We start from the raw sequence: 15879 nt of genomic DNA on the forward strand, positions 1-15879 counted from the left end.
CACAGCTGTGCATGTCTTTGTGTGCATACTGTGTGTGTTACTATATGTGTATGTACAATGAGTGTAGATGCACTAGGAGTTTGTATACATGTGTGTGTACACAACTGGTGCATATACATAAACAGATGACCCAGTGGCTGCTCTTTGTCTCCCAAACCCTTGTGTCTCCTCTGGGTGGAATCCACACCCGTGGTGGCCCATCTTGTCTGCTGTTTCGAAACAGTCCAGACCAGAGGCTCTCAACCCAGTCTGCCTATCAGAATCCTTTGGGGACCCAGCTGGGCGTGGCTCAGCGGTTGAGCATCGACCTAGGACCCAGGAGATCGGGGTTCGATTCCGGGTCAGGGCACATGCCCGGGTTGCGGGCTGCAGCTGATTAATGACTCTCTCATCATTGATGTTTCTATCTCTCTCCCCCCTTCTCCCTTCCTCTCCCTGAAATCAATAAACATAAATTTAAAAAAAAAAAAAAAAAAAAAGAATCCTCTGGGGAGCGCTTAAAAAAGACCAAAGCCAGGGCCCACCCCAGGCAAATTCCCACAGCAGCTGCAGGGTCCCGGGCGCAGTGTGTGAAATCACGCAGCCCAGCTGTCTAGATCTGTAAGGGGTTCTCAGTCCCAGCTAATCCTTACTCACAGATGATGCCCAGGTGGTGCCCAGACCTTGGGCGATTGGGAAGCCATAGCCCAGCCTCTTGGGACAGGCTGTTGGAGCAGCTGGACACAGGGACACAGTGACAGGGAAAGAGGGATGAGGCCACCAAACTGGAGGCTGCAGGCCTCTCAGGTCCAGGGTCCCCATGGTGACCTGTTGACCTCATACTTCCAGGCTGAGCGACTCTGGTTAGACCAGGATCTTCTAAAGGTGGGGAATGGCCCAGGCTTAGTGGTGAGGGGGTCTCTAGGCGCTTCTGCGGAGGGCACTCGTGGGGTGGGGTAGTGGGGTGCAGCCTTGCCTGGGGAGCCTCAGCTATTTTCCTGCTTCAGCAGTGGGCCAACCTGGTGTCGAGAAGCAGCTATTAACCTGTGCCTGGTACTTTTCCAGTTCTGAAAATGAAGGGCACGGACACAGTGTACAGTGAAATCAGGAAAGCTAAGCCTGGTGAGTGCGGGGCCCCTGGCTCTCCAGTCTGGTGGACACTGTCCCCAGAATTTTCCACGAGGTATTGGGAGTGGGCCGGGAAAAGAGGGAGCAAAGGAGTTCAAAAAGGGGTGCCACCTCTTACACAGAGTGACTCTCACCAGGCAAACGGGCACCCAGCTGCGGGGCGAGTTGGACGGGAGTGTGTCCTGGCACCATTGTGTGCTCATAGGACCGGGCAGAGCTCCGGGTGCTCTCCTGTGACCCCGATAGAAGCAGTGCAGCCCTGCCTGTTCTCAGGTGCCAACCAGTGAGCTTCACCTGCTCCCCACACAGGCCCCGGTGCAGTGGGGCCCCCGAGAGTCTTAGACGGTCAGTAGCTTCAGCCTTCCTGGGAGCACACTGACCTTGGGGTGGGGAGCATCGATCTGCTCCCGTCCCCTTTGATTTCTGCCTAGACCCACTTCCACTCCCATCCCATTGCTTCCTCAAGAAGAGCTTCCCCCAGAATGAGCACAGCGTCTAGCAGACATGGAACATACAACAACCTCATTTTTTGTATAATTATTGTGTTCCATTCTGCAGAAATGAAGCCTGCAAAGATTACTTTTAAGATCTGAAAATAAGTCTCAAGCTAAAAGGCATAAACATCCTGGGGGAAACAGTCATTAGAGAGATAGCTTGCTTTGTACAACAGACCTCTGTTTAAGTGGATTCTTTGAAAGGGAGTCATTAAGAGGGGCTGGGAGATTCCATTAAACCTGGCTAATGCAAATGTGGTCCACGTGCCAGAAGCCATGGTCCTGGGCCCAGCCCTACCCACAGAATCAGTCTCCAGAATCTGAACTCTAACAAGTTCCCAGATGTTTCTGATGCTGTCAACCTCTGAGGAATTGGGTAACTGTCTTACCTGAAGAGCCGACTTTTCATCTGAAATCGGGATCACTCCTTAAGTAATTTTTTTCTAAATCCTATTTTCATGGCTAGAGCAGAAACTCAGCCCCGTGTCGGACTCAACACTTACTGAATAATTTTTGCAAAACATTTGTTGGGGAACTTTTTGGCTCAAGTATCTGATTTTGCATTTTTAATATATTCAGAACTAGCAAAATGTAAACTTGAAAACAAATAGGCCTTCTCTCTGTTCTTCTCTCTGTTCTTCCAGTGTAATGAAAGCTAAAGGTCAGGTAACTGTCTTACCTGAAGAGCCTCAAGGTCAGTCCTGGTTGGTAACTGTGCAGAAATGTCTCTTCTGCTTCCCTCATGGTGCCAGATATGGTTCCTTTGCAGTTGCTATGTGGTCTATGTTACATGATCTCTTTCAATCCTCACAGTAAATCCCATTTTACAGATGAGGATACTGAGGCCTAGAGAGGTTAAAATACTTGCCCAAGGTCACACAGCAAGCAAGTCCCTGAGAACTGGCCCACCCCAGAGCCAGACTCTATGCTCCTGATCCCTGAGCGGCACTGCCTTGGGTTTCTGGGAAGGGAAGCTGGTAGGTGGAGAGGCTGCAGGGATAAGACCTTGGGGTCTGAAGTCACCTAAGGCTGCCCCTGGAGGCCCTTTCCAGCTGGCGAAGGCCACCCCCAGTGTGGATTCCCAAGGGTTGGTGTTAGGGGCCCTGCTGATACGAGACAGGTTAACAAGAGAAAAACAAGCAGTGATGAATGACACGGTGGAGTGGCTAGAATCTGTGGCTCATTTAGCATGTTAAGCAAGAATAATAAATTCATAGAGAAGTGACAAGACAAAGAAAAAGGGGTTCCAGGGTGGAGAGCTGGGGGAAGGTATATATATATGGGGGAACTAATGGGGAGTCAGGTTTATTTGTGGACGTCCACCGCAGGACCAGCTTTTCCTTGTCTTCATGGCCATAAAGCTCCCCTGGGACAGGGGATTTACGGTGGTCCTTATATCTCTGAAGTTTCTGCTTTTACTCTGATAAGAGGAGCTCCCAGACGGCTTCTTTCTGCTTCCGCTGATTCTCTGCCTCCAGCTCAAAATAGCCGGTATGCCAAAGTGGCGTATTTGGGGAAGTGTATTCTCGTTTCCTGAATCTTCTTTGAGGCAGCTGTTCGAGTGGGTTCTCTCAGGGTCCCCAGGCTGGCTCTAGATGCCGGAGTCCTCAGTGCCAGGCTGTTGGAATGGACCTGCTCCCTCTGGCCTCGGGCTGGAATGGACCGCAGCCACCGTAGGAACCCAGCGTGCAGGGAGGGGTTCAAGGCAGTGGAGGGCCCTGTGCTGTTGGGAGTCGCCAGGCCCCTGCCCTGGCACTGCCACTTACCGGCTGCGTGACTTTGACCGAGGTGCCTAACCTCTCTGAGACTCAGTTTCTTCCACTGTTAAATGGAGATGGGATTAAGTGAGAAAAGAGGAATGAGACAGGACCAGGGGAGATGCTGCTAATTACCTACCCCAAGCGCAGTCAACGTATTATCTCTACCATACCGTGAGCCTTCAGTCTGTTTTAGCCAGAAAAACACAAGAGGAACTGAGTCCTTGAGAGTTCAGTGCCCAGGGCGAGACTAAAGCCATCTCCCGACTCCCAGGCCTGGATGCTCTCCCTGTGCCATCTGAGCCATCAGGGGTCAGCTGGGCCTGGGTCCCCGTGTAATCTGGTCTCTGGCCCAGCAGCTGGCTCCTGCCCAGGGGTTGAGGGTCTTGTAGCCCAAACCACAGGGCTGCTGCGAAAGCCAGCGAGTGCCCCCATCTCCTGGGAGCTTCCTGCACTGGAAGCTGCGGGGCTTCCTGTTTCTGGGCGTTTCCTGCTCAGCTGCTAAGGAGAGGAGGCTGAGGCCTTGGTTCTTCCCTCTTTACCTCTTACTCTCAGATGCTCACCTAATTCTCAAAATCATCTTGGGAATGATGGAGGCTCTATTATTGCTCGTGCTCTACAGTTGGGGAAATGGGCCCAGGGGATAAATAACTGGTCCTGGTCCCAAGGCCAGAAGTGGAGGAGAGGGTCTCGAATTCAGGGAGCCTGGCTGCAGAGCCTTCCCCGTTTCCTCTCTGTGTTGCCAAACTGATTGCGTGCTTCTACATTTTCCAGCTCTTTTGTTTGTTTGTGTGGTTTCCACATTATCATCAGCTTAAACAGAGGACTCTGAAGTTAAGGGTAACAGCCTGGTCTGGTCTGGGTGTCTCTGGGTGAGTCACGGAACCTCTCCGGACCTCGGTTGCCTTCCCTGTGAAGTGAGGGGCACGGGCTCCGATGCAGGTCAGGGGTTCTCCAGGTTTGTTAAAACAGGTGGCTTTGCACCACCCCCTGTATTTCTGATTCGGTAGGTCCAGAGTGGGGCTGAGAATTTGCATTTCTAATCAATTCCCACATGCTTCTTGCTGCTGCTGGCCTGGGGACCACACTTTTAGAACCATCTTCTCGATGCTGGGAGCTCCCTTCTGATTGTGTCACTCTAAGTTCTGCTCTGCTTGAAGGGGTAGGGTCTTTCCTACTCCTCAGCAATCCTGGAGGGATGGCTCAGGGTGGACAGCAGAGATAACCCTGTGTGTGTGTGGGGGGGGGGGGATGGGAGGATCTACAATAAAATAAAGGCCTTGTTGGGAGGATGGATCTCTGGACAGGCCAGCAAGCAGGCTGAGGGCAGAGCTGTCTTGTCTGACCTTTCCTTCTTAATTTTTCATTCTTCCCCACCTTAATTTCTCAGTTCCCTGGAGTCTTCCAACGGGCAGCATTTCAGGGCTGGCTATTTTGGGAACTGGCTCACAGGGCACAGTTCTGGCTCTTAAGCCCCATTTTCCCCTTAGTGACACAAAAGCAAACAACTCTTCCAGATAAGCAAAAGGGCCCTGGGGCAGGCCTGCCTCCAAGGAGCAACCCAGGGCTGGCAGGCCTCCGGGGAGGGCGTGGAGAGGGTGGGCTCTGCCTGAGGAGTGCGGGGGTCTCGCAGGCTGTGGGAGGCACTGTCTTTGTAATCGTGGCTTTAGTCTCTAAGCTCAGCTTTTGTTGTTGTTTGTTTATTTTTAACTGTGATCTAGTATACCTCACACTTGCCATTTTAACCACTTTTAAGTGCATTCAGGGCATTAAATTCATTCACAATATTGTACAACCATCGCCACCATCCATGTCCAGAAGCTTTTCATTTTCCCAAACTGCAGCTCTGTACCCACTAAACAATAACTCCCTGCTCTTCTTAGCCCCAACAACAACCGTGCTATTTTGCATCTCTGTGAAGGTGACTAAGCTCAACCTTTTTATCTGTCAAAGGAGGTGGTTGAAAGAATGATCTTAAGTTGCCTTCCAATAATAACATTCAGGGAGTCTCAATGTCCCGGTATTTGGAAGTGACAGTCATTTGTCTCTGCCTTAATCAGTCCAGAAGCACCCATCCCCCTGAACATGTTGGTGAGGAGGAGGTCCTCGGTCACTTCTCTGAGTCACTCCCTGGGTCCCATGGAGCCAATCCTAACCCTTTAACCACCCTTGACTCCAAGACCGCATAGGTATTTGCTTTTAAGCCTGAGTTTCCCCTTCAAATCTGAATTAAGTTAGGGATCTAGGGTCCAACTTAATTGGGTTTCTGCTGCTTTCACATCAGCCGGAGTTCCACCTGGAAGGTTCTTTGTACTGTGAACCTGATGGAGAACACCCTCTGTAGGAGGTGGAAACCTGGGGTTTGGTCTCAGCTCTGCCCCATCAGGTTATACGACTTGGCCCCCACCACTCACTTGTCCCTGCCATGTTAGTTTTCTCATTAAATCTCAACATAATGCCCCTGAGCCATGTAGAGTTGCTATAAACACTTCAGTGTCCCTTGGGAGTGTGTGTGGCCCTTGGGTGCATAAGGAAGGGCTGTGGTGGGCAGGTGGGTTCTTTCAAATGAAGAGGAGGGGGGCCCAGCTGGGTGGCTCAGTTGCTTAGAGGGTCGACTTGTACACCAAAAAGGTTGCAGGTTCAATTCCCGGTCAGGGCACGCGTGGGAGGCAACTGTTCAATATTTTTCACTCTCTCTAACTCTCTCTCTCTCTAAAAATCAATAAATATATCCTCAGTGAGGATTTAAACAAATCAACTGGGGAGGAGAGAGACATCTCTGACTCCATGTCTCCCGCTGAGCCGTGGCCATGGTCATGCAAATGTGCTGTTTTGGACAGAGCCTGCCATTATGCTGACATATAGTGAAGATGACATCTTCTTGTCCTAACAATGAACTCTTAGTCTAAGACAAGGAAACCTCTTGGTCTTTGGGCTTCTCCCCTTTCCAACTATTAGATCATTTGTTGCTACATGTTAGGGAAGGAAGGAGAGGGGGGTTCTCAGAACTAGAAAAATTACACCAGAAAAAAACCAGATTAAGAGCTTTTGCATCTCTGTAACCATCCGTCTGTCCGTCCACCCGTCAGTCCGTCAGTCCGTCTGTCCGTTTCTCAGGGGAGTGGGGAAAATGCTGATAATTTCCTTGTGGTTTAGATCTGCAAGCTTAGCACTTGAAATCCCCCAAAGTTCTTGTTCCCTTTTCAATTATTTGCAAATCCCAGTCAGCAACAGCTGCTTTAATTATGGGTTCTGATTAGGCTGAAGCAAACTAAGACTTATCCAGACCAGGATGCCAAGAATGCCAATGTGAAGAAAGCCCGGCTTAGAGGAATTCACCTCCCGTGATCTTTCAACAGCAGAGCTGCTTTTCCCCTCTTGATGCTCATGCCCACCTTGGGAGGTGTCCTGGGCACAACCCACCTGACAACTTGAGGCCCTGGGAAAAGATGCCAAGTCCCGCTCCAGATGCTAACCTGAGTCTCCTGGGTCAGACGGAGCCCACCTTCCCACCTGAGTATCTGCTCGCTCAGCCTCTGCCTTTTGCTTTTGCTTTGCCTGAATTCAGACTCCCAGAGGTTTCTTACGAGGGAGAAATCCAGTTTACCAGGAGCAGCTGGCTATCGAGAAAATAGAACGGGTGTCCCTGCTGGGAGGGCGAGAGGAGCATGGGGCCCAGTCCCCACCCACCCTGTGGGACCCAGAGCAACCCAGGCTTGGACCTTGAGAGGGTAAAAAAATACTCCATGAAAGAAAAAAAGCATACTGCCCTCCAGATTCTATTTTTGGGGTGGTTCCTCTGTTACTAAAGAGAAAACTACAAGTGTACGTAAACTTGGTGTTTATCAGCAGTCTCCAGTTTTAGTATTTCATATTCAGGTTGCTTTAAGAAACACAGACTGAGGCATTCCCACTCTTTTGTCTCATTCCAGAGCCCTCGGGGCTTTGGGGGAGCAGGAAGCATGGGGTTCTTCAGGTCCTCGCAGATTGGGGGTGGGGGTGGGGTGCTACCCAGTCCTCACTCAATGTGTGGAAGTTTACTCAACTCCACCGTTGGACTGATTCATCCATTTGGCCGTTGACGCCTGCGCCTGTCCCAGCCAGGACAGAGGGGGCCCCTTAGGAACTTCTGGCCCTGTTCCTTCTAGAGGGGACACACAATGGAGCTGTGATAAGACAGGGTCCGAGGGGGAAGTGAACTTGTGGAAACAGGATATTTCTAAATTAGAAAAAAAATAGAAGGGTTGTGACAGATGGGCCCTGAGACTGCCCAAGACTCAGAAGGGACCAGGTTTGAGCTTGGGCGGCTGGTAAAAACCTGGGCCCCTTGGAGAGCTTCCACCAGTAAGACTGAGGACTCGAGAGCGGTTATGGCCTTCCTGCCATCACTCCACCACCATCAAGAATGGCAACCAGCCCAGCCGGCCGTGGCTCAGCGGTTGAGCATTGACCTAGGATCCAGGTGATCAGGGTTCGATTCCCGGTCCAGGCACATGCCCAGGTTGCGGGCTGCAGCCGATCAGTGACTCTCTCATCATTGATGTTTCTCTCTCTCTCTCCCTCTCATTTCCTCTCTCTGAAATCAATAAAGATATATTTAAAAAAAAGAATGGCAACCAGCCCAGCCGGTGTGGCTCAATGGTTGAGGCACCGGCACAAGAACCAGGAGGTCAAGTTCGATTCCCGGTCAGGGCACATGCCTGGGTTGTGGGCTCGATCCCCAGTAGGGGGCATGCAGGAGGCAGCCGATCAATGACTCTCTCTCATCATTGATGTTTCTCTCTCTCTCCCTCTCCCTTCCTCTCTCTGAAATCAACTGGGAAAAAAAAAAGAGTGGCAACCACCCCCAATTTGAATCTATCTCCTCTCGGGGCCTTCCTCAGGTAACAAGAGGTCCCCGTGGCTTCTCCGTCTTCATGTCTATGTCCATGTCCATAGGAATCAGCCCCAACGTGTGGCCACTGCCCATTCAGAAACTCTGCTATTAGTGGGGCCTGGCCCTGTCCAGTGGGGCAAATCAGACCCCTCTCTTGCCTCTAATAGTGAAAACCATCTCTAACTAATGCAGGCAGGGACCACTCACCCTCCTGTTCCCACTGGCCCTTCTCACCCTCACTGTCATCTTCCTGGCATTTGCTTAGGGCTACGTTCGTCACTGAAGCCTGGCAAGGCCGGCTAATTCCAGATACACTGGCAAGAAGACAGCGTGGCCTCCGGAGGCTCAGGGCATGTGGCGGTCCTGCCCTTCAGACAGCGCTTGGGCCACGCATGCCAAGAGCGTCAGCAGTGTTCATAGCTTCTGCTCCATTGATCCCACTCCTGGGAAAAGACAGACTAGGAAGAAATATGGAAACAGCTTTATTCCCGAAGAGGATACTGGCAGCATTATTTAAAACAGCAAAAACTTGGAAAGAACCTAAACTGTTAAAGTCAGGAACTGGTTAAGTAAATAACTGCACATCCATCGAATGGTTATTATGCAGCTGCTAACAGTAATGTTTCCGAAGGTACCAGGAAACATTTATAAAATCACATTATGCGAAAAAGATAGGCTATGAAACGGCAGGTACTGTATAATTATATCTCTGAAAGAAAGCCTACTTACAGCAGAAGAGATAGAAAGTGTCAGTGGGGTTTCAAGAGTAGAACCAGAGATACTTTTTATCTACTTACTTTCTACTTTTCTGTAAGTTTTTCCTCCCTAAAATAACAGGTGGTACTAATTAAAAACAAACAAACAAACAAAAAAAACTGTTTAAAATGTCAAATGAGCCCTGGCTGGTGTGGCTCAGTTGGTTGAGCATCCTCGCATGCACCGAGAGGTCGCCAGTTCAATTCCCAGTCAGGGCACATGCCTGAGTTTTGGGCTCAGTCCCCAGTAGGGAGTGTGCAGGAGGTAGCCGACCAATGTTTCTCTTTCTCTCTCCTTTCCTTTCTCTCAAAAACCAGTAAAAACATACATTTTTTAAAAATGTCAAATGAGCTGCAAGGGACATTACATGCTTGTCACATGGAGCTACAGGGCCCAGGGAAGCTGTCTGGGCAAAGGAGCCATAAACCTGGGCACCCAGTGAGCTTGCAGGTCTGGCACCCTCTTCTGCACCATCCCCCCTTTTTCCTTCTGGGCTCAGCCCCTGAGATGTTGAAATAGGAGGACCCTAACATGCTCTCTTGGCATTGCTCACCTCCCTGTTACCCTTTGTTTTACAGATTTCATGGAAAACAGATATTCTGTAAGTACACATTTTATATACTTTTTTAAAAAAAATAGTCCACTGGACAGTGAAATATTTCCAGACTTACCCAGATTCTGCATTCCCACTAATTACACCCTGTACTGGCCTCGTCTGTTTTAGACCAGGAGCCCTGGGCCCATGAGATGTGGTCATTAGACCAGCCAGCTTTACTGGGCCAGTTGTGATGTCAAATATTCTCTCCCACTGTTTCCATCATTACCTCTCAGCCCACATATGAAGGGAGACCCTGGAAGTCCCCTCCCAGGGAACTGGGAACCTAGGGCACTTAGCTCCAAACAAGCCAAGTTCATACTTCCTGCTAGTCTAGGGTTCAGGCTTGGGAAGAGGGCAGTTCCAGGGGGTATGCTTGGAGGAGTGGGGCCTATGCCAGTCACCCCTACACACCAGCCCTCTGCTGCAGGGGACACTCAAGGCCCTTGCCCAATGAGGGATTCAGACCAGTTACCACTGATGAGAAAGCAAGGTGCTGATAGCTACCCCAAGGACTATGGAAACACAGAAGAGAGGTGCTTCATCCCACCTGGTTAGTGGCCTCTTTACCAAGGAAGGGCCCCTCGGATGGGCCATGAAGAATGCCTTGGCTTACAGCAGGGTCCAGGGTGGAAAGATCAGCAGGAGCAAAGGCGTGAGGGATGGAGCAGTTTTAAGCAGCTCAGAATTAGAGAAGAGAGTGCTGGGGACCAGGGATGGGGAAAGGTAAGTTAGGGCTTGCATGTGAAGGACTGAATGCCTCATTAGGTTTCATTCTGTAAGAAACCGGATTTAAGAAACTGCTACTTGGCATGTGAGAAAGTTTAGAAGAAATGTTCAGATATCCAAGTTCAAATTTTGCAAAGACCCATCTCTCCCTGTCTTCCTACTCCCAGCCCTTTTATGAGCCACGCAGCAGTGCAGGAGTTAACTTACCAGGCAGCTTGCATCTTAAGAGATGAAGAATTTGCCCCACTGAACTGCTCCTTTAAGGTCTGGGAAGAACTTTCAGGAAGATTGCTGGTCGCCCTTCCAGTGGGCCCCCGGCTTCCTTTGTTTGCCTGAGCCTGAATTCTTATAAAACAGAGAACTCATTACGCCTTTGACAGACAGGAAACCGCTGGCATCCCTATTGTGGAGGAAAGCTATCAATTTAAGGACAAAAGGAATGAAATGAATGTCTTTTTCTAACCTAAACCCACCCAGACTTCGGAAATCAGAGACTATTGCATGGGAAGGGCAGGGAGCCTAATTTATAGGTGAGAAAACTGAGGCCCGAGTTGCCAGAAAAGCCTGACCAGGGTTACCCAGCTAGTCCCTAGCAGAGCCAGGACTAGCATTTAGGTCTCCAGGCCCCCCTCCCCCTGGCCAGTCCATGACAGGAGACTCCCTCCAAGAAGGGATGTCACTGTCCCAGCCGTCAGGGCCTCGAAAGAACGGAAAGTGAGACCGTTGTTCCACGGGCAGTGTGGGACCCAGATAAAGAGACGCTGCAGTAAACAGCTGTGTCCACCCAAGGCAAGTCTGCTGGACCTGCAGGACCGACTGACTGACTTTGTCTTCCATCCAAATGGTCTCTCTAGACAAAGGCTCCGAGCCCCAGGACAGATAGAACTTTCTCTTTCCCCAGAAGCTGGCCCATGAGTACAGAAACCTGCTCCCAGGATCCCCTGAGGGCCCACCCATGGCTGGGCCTGCTCTCCAAAATACTCAAGCCTTTCGGGCTGGAGAGCAGGGGTTCCCAGGCGTTGGGAAGGAATTTGGAATCTCTAAGTGAAAGCATTTTGTTTATAAAAGACGCAGGTATAGTTTCCCTAATAATCAGCTGGTGGGTGAGGGTCAGGAGAAAATTAATTGAATTGCCCAGCAGGGAAATGGGAGGGGGTTTCCTTCCTGAAATCAAACCTGGCGATCATTCCCAGTTGTTTAATGGCCGTTGCTTCTGAAAACATATTGGAGGAAATATCTTAACAATGAGATAGCCACTTAGCCAAATACCAATTTAGTATTGTTTGACTTGCTTCAATGGCGCATTCTGACTTCATTTTCCTCTGCCATTTTTGCCTTGTTTATAAATTGTGTTTGCGGCCGAGGCAGACAGATAACATGAAAGAGAACACCCCGTCCTTAACTGAAAGGGGGGCGCAGGTCTGGACCTGCATGGGTCTCGGGATCTTGGAGAGAACTTTGCCTTTTTACTGAAGAAAAAAAAAAAGAAAAAAAAAAAGGCAGCTCCTATTTTCAGCCTACCTCCTTCCCTCCTGGGAGCCAGCAGGCAGCCAGGCTGCGGGCACTGCCCAGGAGCTGGGATCAAGAGACCAGCGGCAGTGCCAGTTCTGCAGACATCTGTTGGGTGGCCCTGTCGTCCTGAAGCCTAAGCTCCCTGATCTATACAATGGAGATAGTACTTAGGATCAGAGACACACCCCACTTAAACTTGACCTTTCCCTTATTAGTCATTTATCAGCCATGTGACTTTGGGCAGATTTCCTAGGTTCTCAGGGCCTCGGTTTCCTCATCTGTAAATTTGAGACTTTAAGACCCCCACACCTAGTTGTGGCAAGAATTAAACGAGCACCTGGCACAGACTTGGTTTATTGGAAGTGCTCACGAGGGACACGGTCCAGAAGCTGGAGTAGAGATGCCCGGGGCGTTAGAAGCAAAATGACCTTTGGCCAGAAAGCAGGGGGGTTTCGCAAGTGGCTGGCGGCTGGCCTGTGAGCAAGCCTGGGCCTTGGGTGTGAGCGTGTTAACCTTTACTTAGAAATCCCAAGGCGCTGTTGACTGTGGCCCAGCCCTTCCTGTCCGGGGCCTGGTCTGACAGCAGCTCCCCAAGCACTGGCTTCCTTCAGAGAGGGGAGAGCAGAGGTGCGTGGGGAGGGACTCGGTCTGGGCCCCGCAGGAAGGCTGGGCACCAGGGTCACCCCTCCGGTGCAGCGGAGGAAATGGGGCGAGGGCAGCTGCCAAGGCTGGTGGGACTCCAGCCGCCTGGGGCCAGCACAGCTCTCTTGGCCCGCTCGCCAGGGTCTCTCCTGGCAGGGGAGGAGGCAGAGCCTTGGGCTTCCAGCTAAAGCCCCTCAGACCTGCATCCTGCTGCACCTCTGAACTCCCTCAGTTTGTTAGGACTTCTATTTTACGGTGGTGGTGTTTGTCAATAATTTCTGGGATATAAAATGGGGGGGGAGGTTCTTGCACCCTCAGCATAGAGAACTGCCTGGGTAAGATGTGGGTCCAGTCCCTGGGGGGGGGGGGTAGGTGACAAATACCATATGCAGCAGTTAGAGAACACTACAAGATGGCATATAAAACCTTTATTCCTTTTTTTTTAAATGTCACAAAACATACAGATGAAATTTACCATTTTAATCATTAAAAAATTTTGTTTATTGATCGATTTTAGAGTGAGAAGAGGGGGAGAGAGAGAGGAGAAAGAGAGAGAGAGAGACATTGATCTATTGTTCCACTTATTTATGCATCGTTGGTTGATTCTCATATGTGCCCTGACAGGGGATGGAACCCGCGACCTTGGCATATTGGGACAACACTGTAACCAACTGGGCTACCTGGCCTATTTGAACCATTTTTAAGTATAATTCAGTGATATTACGTGCATTCGCATTGTTGTGCAATTACCACCATCCACCCACAGAACTTTTTCACCACCCCAAACTCAAACTCTGTGCCCCTTTAACAACACTAACCCCCTCCCCCCCAGTCCCTGGCAACCACTGCTCTACTCTGTCTCTCTAAATTTGAATACTCCAGATACCTCACATAGGTGGAATCATACAATAGTTATTCCTTTTGTGTCTGGCTTCTTTCACTTAGCGTAACATTTTCAAGGTTGGTCCACGTTGAAATCTATCAGAATTTCATTTCTTTTTAAGGCAGAACCATATCATTTTAAAACCTTTCAGTTTGGTCATTGGAGTTCAGACCTTCATTTGTGAAATCCAAAAACAGACCCAGAGATGGTCCGTCTCATGTCAGAGGCAGAGCTGGGGCAAGAAGCCAGGTCTCTGTGGACCTTCCTCTGCGGGGAGGTGTAGCACCCACGGGACGTAGTGCTGGGCACACAGTGGGTGCCTGAGGAAGGTGCTTGGTGGTCCTACGTGCAGCATGTATGTGGTGAGTGGAGGCTGCAGGCCCCGCAGGGCGGGCGCGGAGTGGGGGGAGTGAGTGAAGGCAGAAGCTGCCCCTCGGGGCGGCCCGTGCCAGCGGATGACAGCATTGCTTTGCAGTTCCTTTGAGAAGCCCTGTCTCCTGTCCGCATGCCTTTCCCCCAGCCCAGTCTTCAGGCTGGAAGGGTGTGACCCTGCCTTGTCTTGTCTCTTGTCACTACAGAAAACGGAAAGCTCCCTTGATGGAACTTAGGACTGTGAGAGCGGACACTCGTCCCCGGGAGGACATCCACATTCCAAGAAGAGCAGTCGATTCCCGATTCTGAGAGCTCTGTGCACTTACTTCTGAACCTGCCCTGCTCCCACTGAACACAGCAAGCCCTCAGGCCAAGCCACCAGTTTTTAAAGCCGTCTGGCTGCATCTGTGTTGTGTGTAAAGAGAGAGAGAGAGGGGCCAGTTCATTCCCTCCCAGCCCCCTCCCAAGTCGGAGCGCCTGTGGGCGTGGAAAGGAGCAGAAGGAAGCTCAGAGTCAGCAGGCCATTGGGATATTTTGAAACTTGAATATTTTTGTCTTGTACAGAGATAAAGAACTTCTCCAAGTACCTTTATACACAGAAACCTGTTGTTTTTTTTTTGGTTTGATTTTTTTTTTTTTTTTTTTTTGTAGTCGATCACTTCTAGCAAATGGCCTGGCTTAGGGGCTAGTTTTTTTCTTTGTCTTTGGTCCTTCAAAGGCCTGTAGTTCTGGGTAGTCCTTGTTCCTTGAGTGCATAGCACTCACCAGACAGCTGCACCCTGTCCCCTCCACAACCTTACCCCCCACACAAATGGGAAAACAAAGCTGCTTGGAAGCAACCCCATTGATATGTCAACTTGAAGACAGGGTTCATTCGGGCAATGCACAAAATAGAAAATGAACTTGGACGGCACAGATGTTCTTAAGCTGTTTCTCTATACTCTTTTATCTCCTCCATGCTGAAGGCTGAACAACAGGAAGATGGTTGCCTACAGCAAATAGTATTTTTAATAGAAAAATGAAATGCGTATTTTTCTTACTAATTTTTTTTATTTATTCCTTGCTAAAGAAATGGTCTCCTGAGGTCTTACGATGTCTGTGATGTTGTCTTGAGTGGGTGGGTGAGGGGCTGCAGCCCTTCCCAGTGGAAGTTCACTAGTGGGCACACCTCACCAAGACCACTCCCTTCATCCGCCTCAGAGACACAGCTGCAGGCACCCTGGCGGGGTGTTGTATTCAATAAATTTGATCTTTACTCTTCAAAGACCTGTGAAATGTCATCTTCTGAGAGGCCACATGCATGTAGGTTATCGGTAGTGCTCAAGGACTCCTCAGGCCCGTTGAAGTCACAGACAGAACAAAGCAGGTCTCATCAGCAGACAGAGTCAACACGGGCCGAGGGCCTCTGTGCCCTCCACTGACACCAGGGCCAGAGATGGCCCGAGTCTCAAACACCAGTCATTAATATCCACTGATTGGCGCTTCCATGTTTGCCGCCCAAATGAAGACTCCTAGGCTGTCCTGGGCAGATAGGGTTGTCAGATTGAACAAAAGAAACGACAGAACCTCCCAAAACCCAGGTTTCCCAGTTAAATTTGAATGTCAAATAGATGAATAATTGAGTATAAGTATGTCCCGGGTAATATTTGGTACATACTTATACTATAAAAGTATTCATTTATCTGAAATTTGCATTTAACTAGGATCCTATATTTTATCTGGCAACCCTACTGGTAAAGCACCCACCCACCCCTCTAGGCCTTGGGATCCACGCTCCCCAGTGGCCTCAGACTAGACCTGACTGCCCCACAGGCGGGGTCCCCCATCAGAGCATCCCACCACTGGGCCTGAAGTCAGGGGGAGATCCAGTGCATCCTGGCTCTGCCAGTTTCCAGCTGCAGAAGCTTGAACTTTAGAACTTCAGCTGCTTTAGCTCTAAAATGAGATTAAACTAATGGCTCTTAACATTTATAGGGTTTAGATGCCTTTGAAAATACGATGAAAGCTATAGACGCACACATACACACACAAAGTTGTGTCACAAAAATGTTATACAACTTCCCAGTTTTCAGGGCTAAAGACTCAGGCTGGAGGCAAAGGATTAGATGATTTCTAACAACCTCGCCAGAGCCCCTGGGTCACTTCATCAGAGCAGG

General features: G+C 50.0%; 1 protein-coding gene across 10 annotated transcripts in view; it reads left to right on the forward strand.

Moving 5' to 3' along the window:
* The window catches only part of PECAM1 (platelet and endothelial cell adhesion molecule 1), a 59917-nt gene extending 44930 nt beyond the window's left edge, over positions 1-14987 (forward strand). For 3 of the 10 annotated variants that reach the window (XM_081161797.1, XM_081161796.1, XM_081161795.1), the window contains 2 exons: positions 9569-9591; positions 13930-14987. In XM_081161797.1, the coding sequence (XP_081017923.1) occupies positions 9569-9591; positions 13930-13959 (53 nt within the window). In that variant the 3' untranslated portion in view covers positions 13960-14987. Of the gene's footprint in view, positions 1-1044; positions 1102-2245; positions 2296-9568; positions 9592-13929 lie in introns of those variants that run through there. The other 7 variants (XM_081161791.1, XM_081161789.1, XM_081161792.1 and 4 more) reach the window with 4 other exon arrangements.
* The last annotated feature ends 892 nt before the right edge of the window (positions 14988-15879 follow it).

Source organism: Miniopterus schreibersii (genome assembly GCF_964146895.1).
Source record: "Miniopterus schreibersii genome assembly, chromosome: 16".
In the NCBI taxonomy this organism is placed as follows: domain Eukaryota; kingdom Metazoa; phylum Chordata; class Mammalia; order Chiroptera; family Miniopteridae; genus Miniopterus; species Miniopterus schreibersii.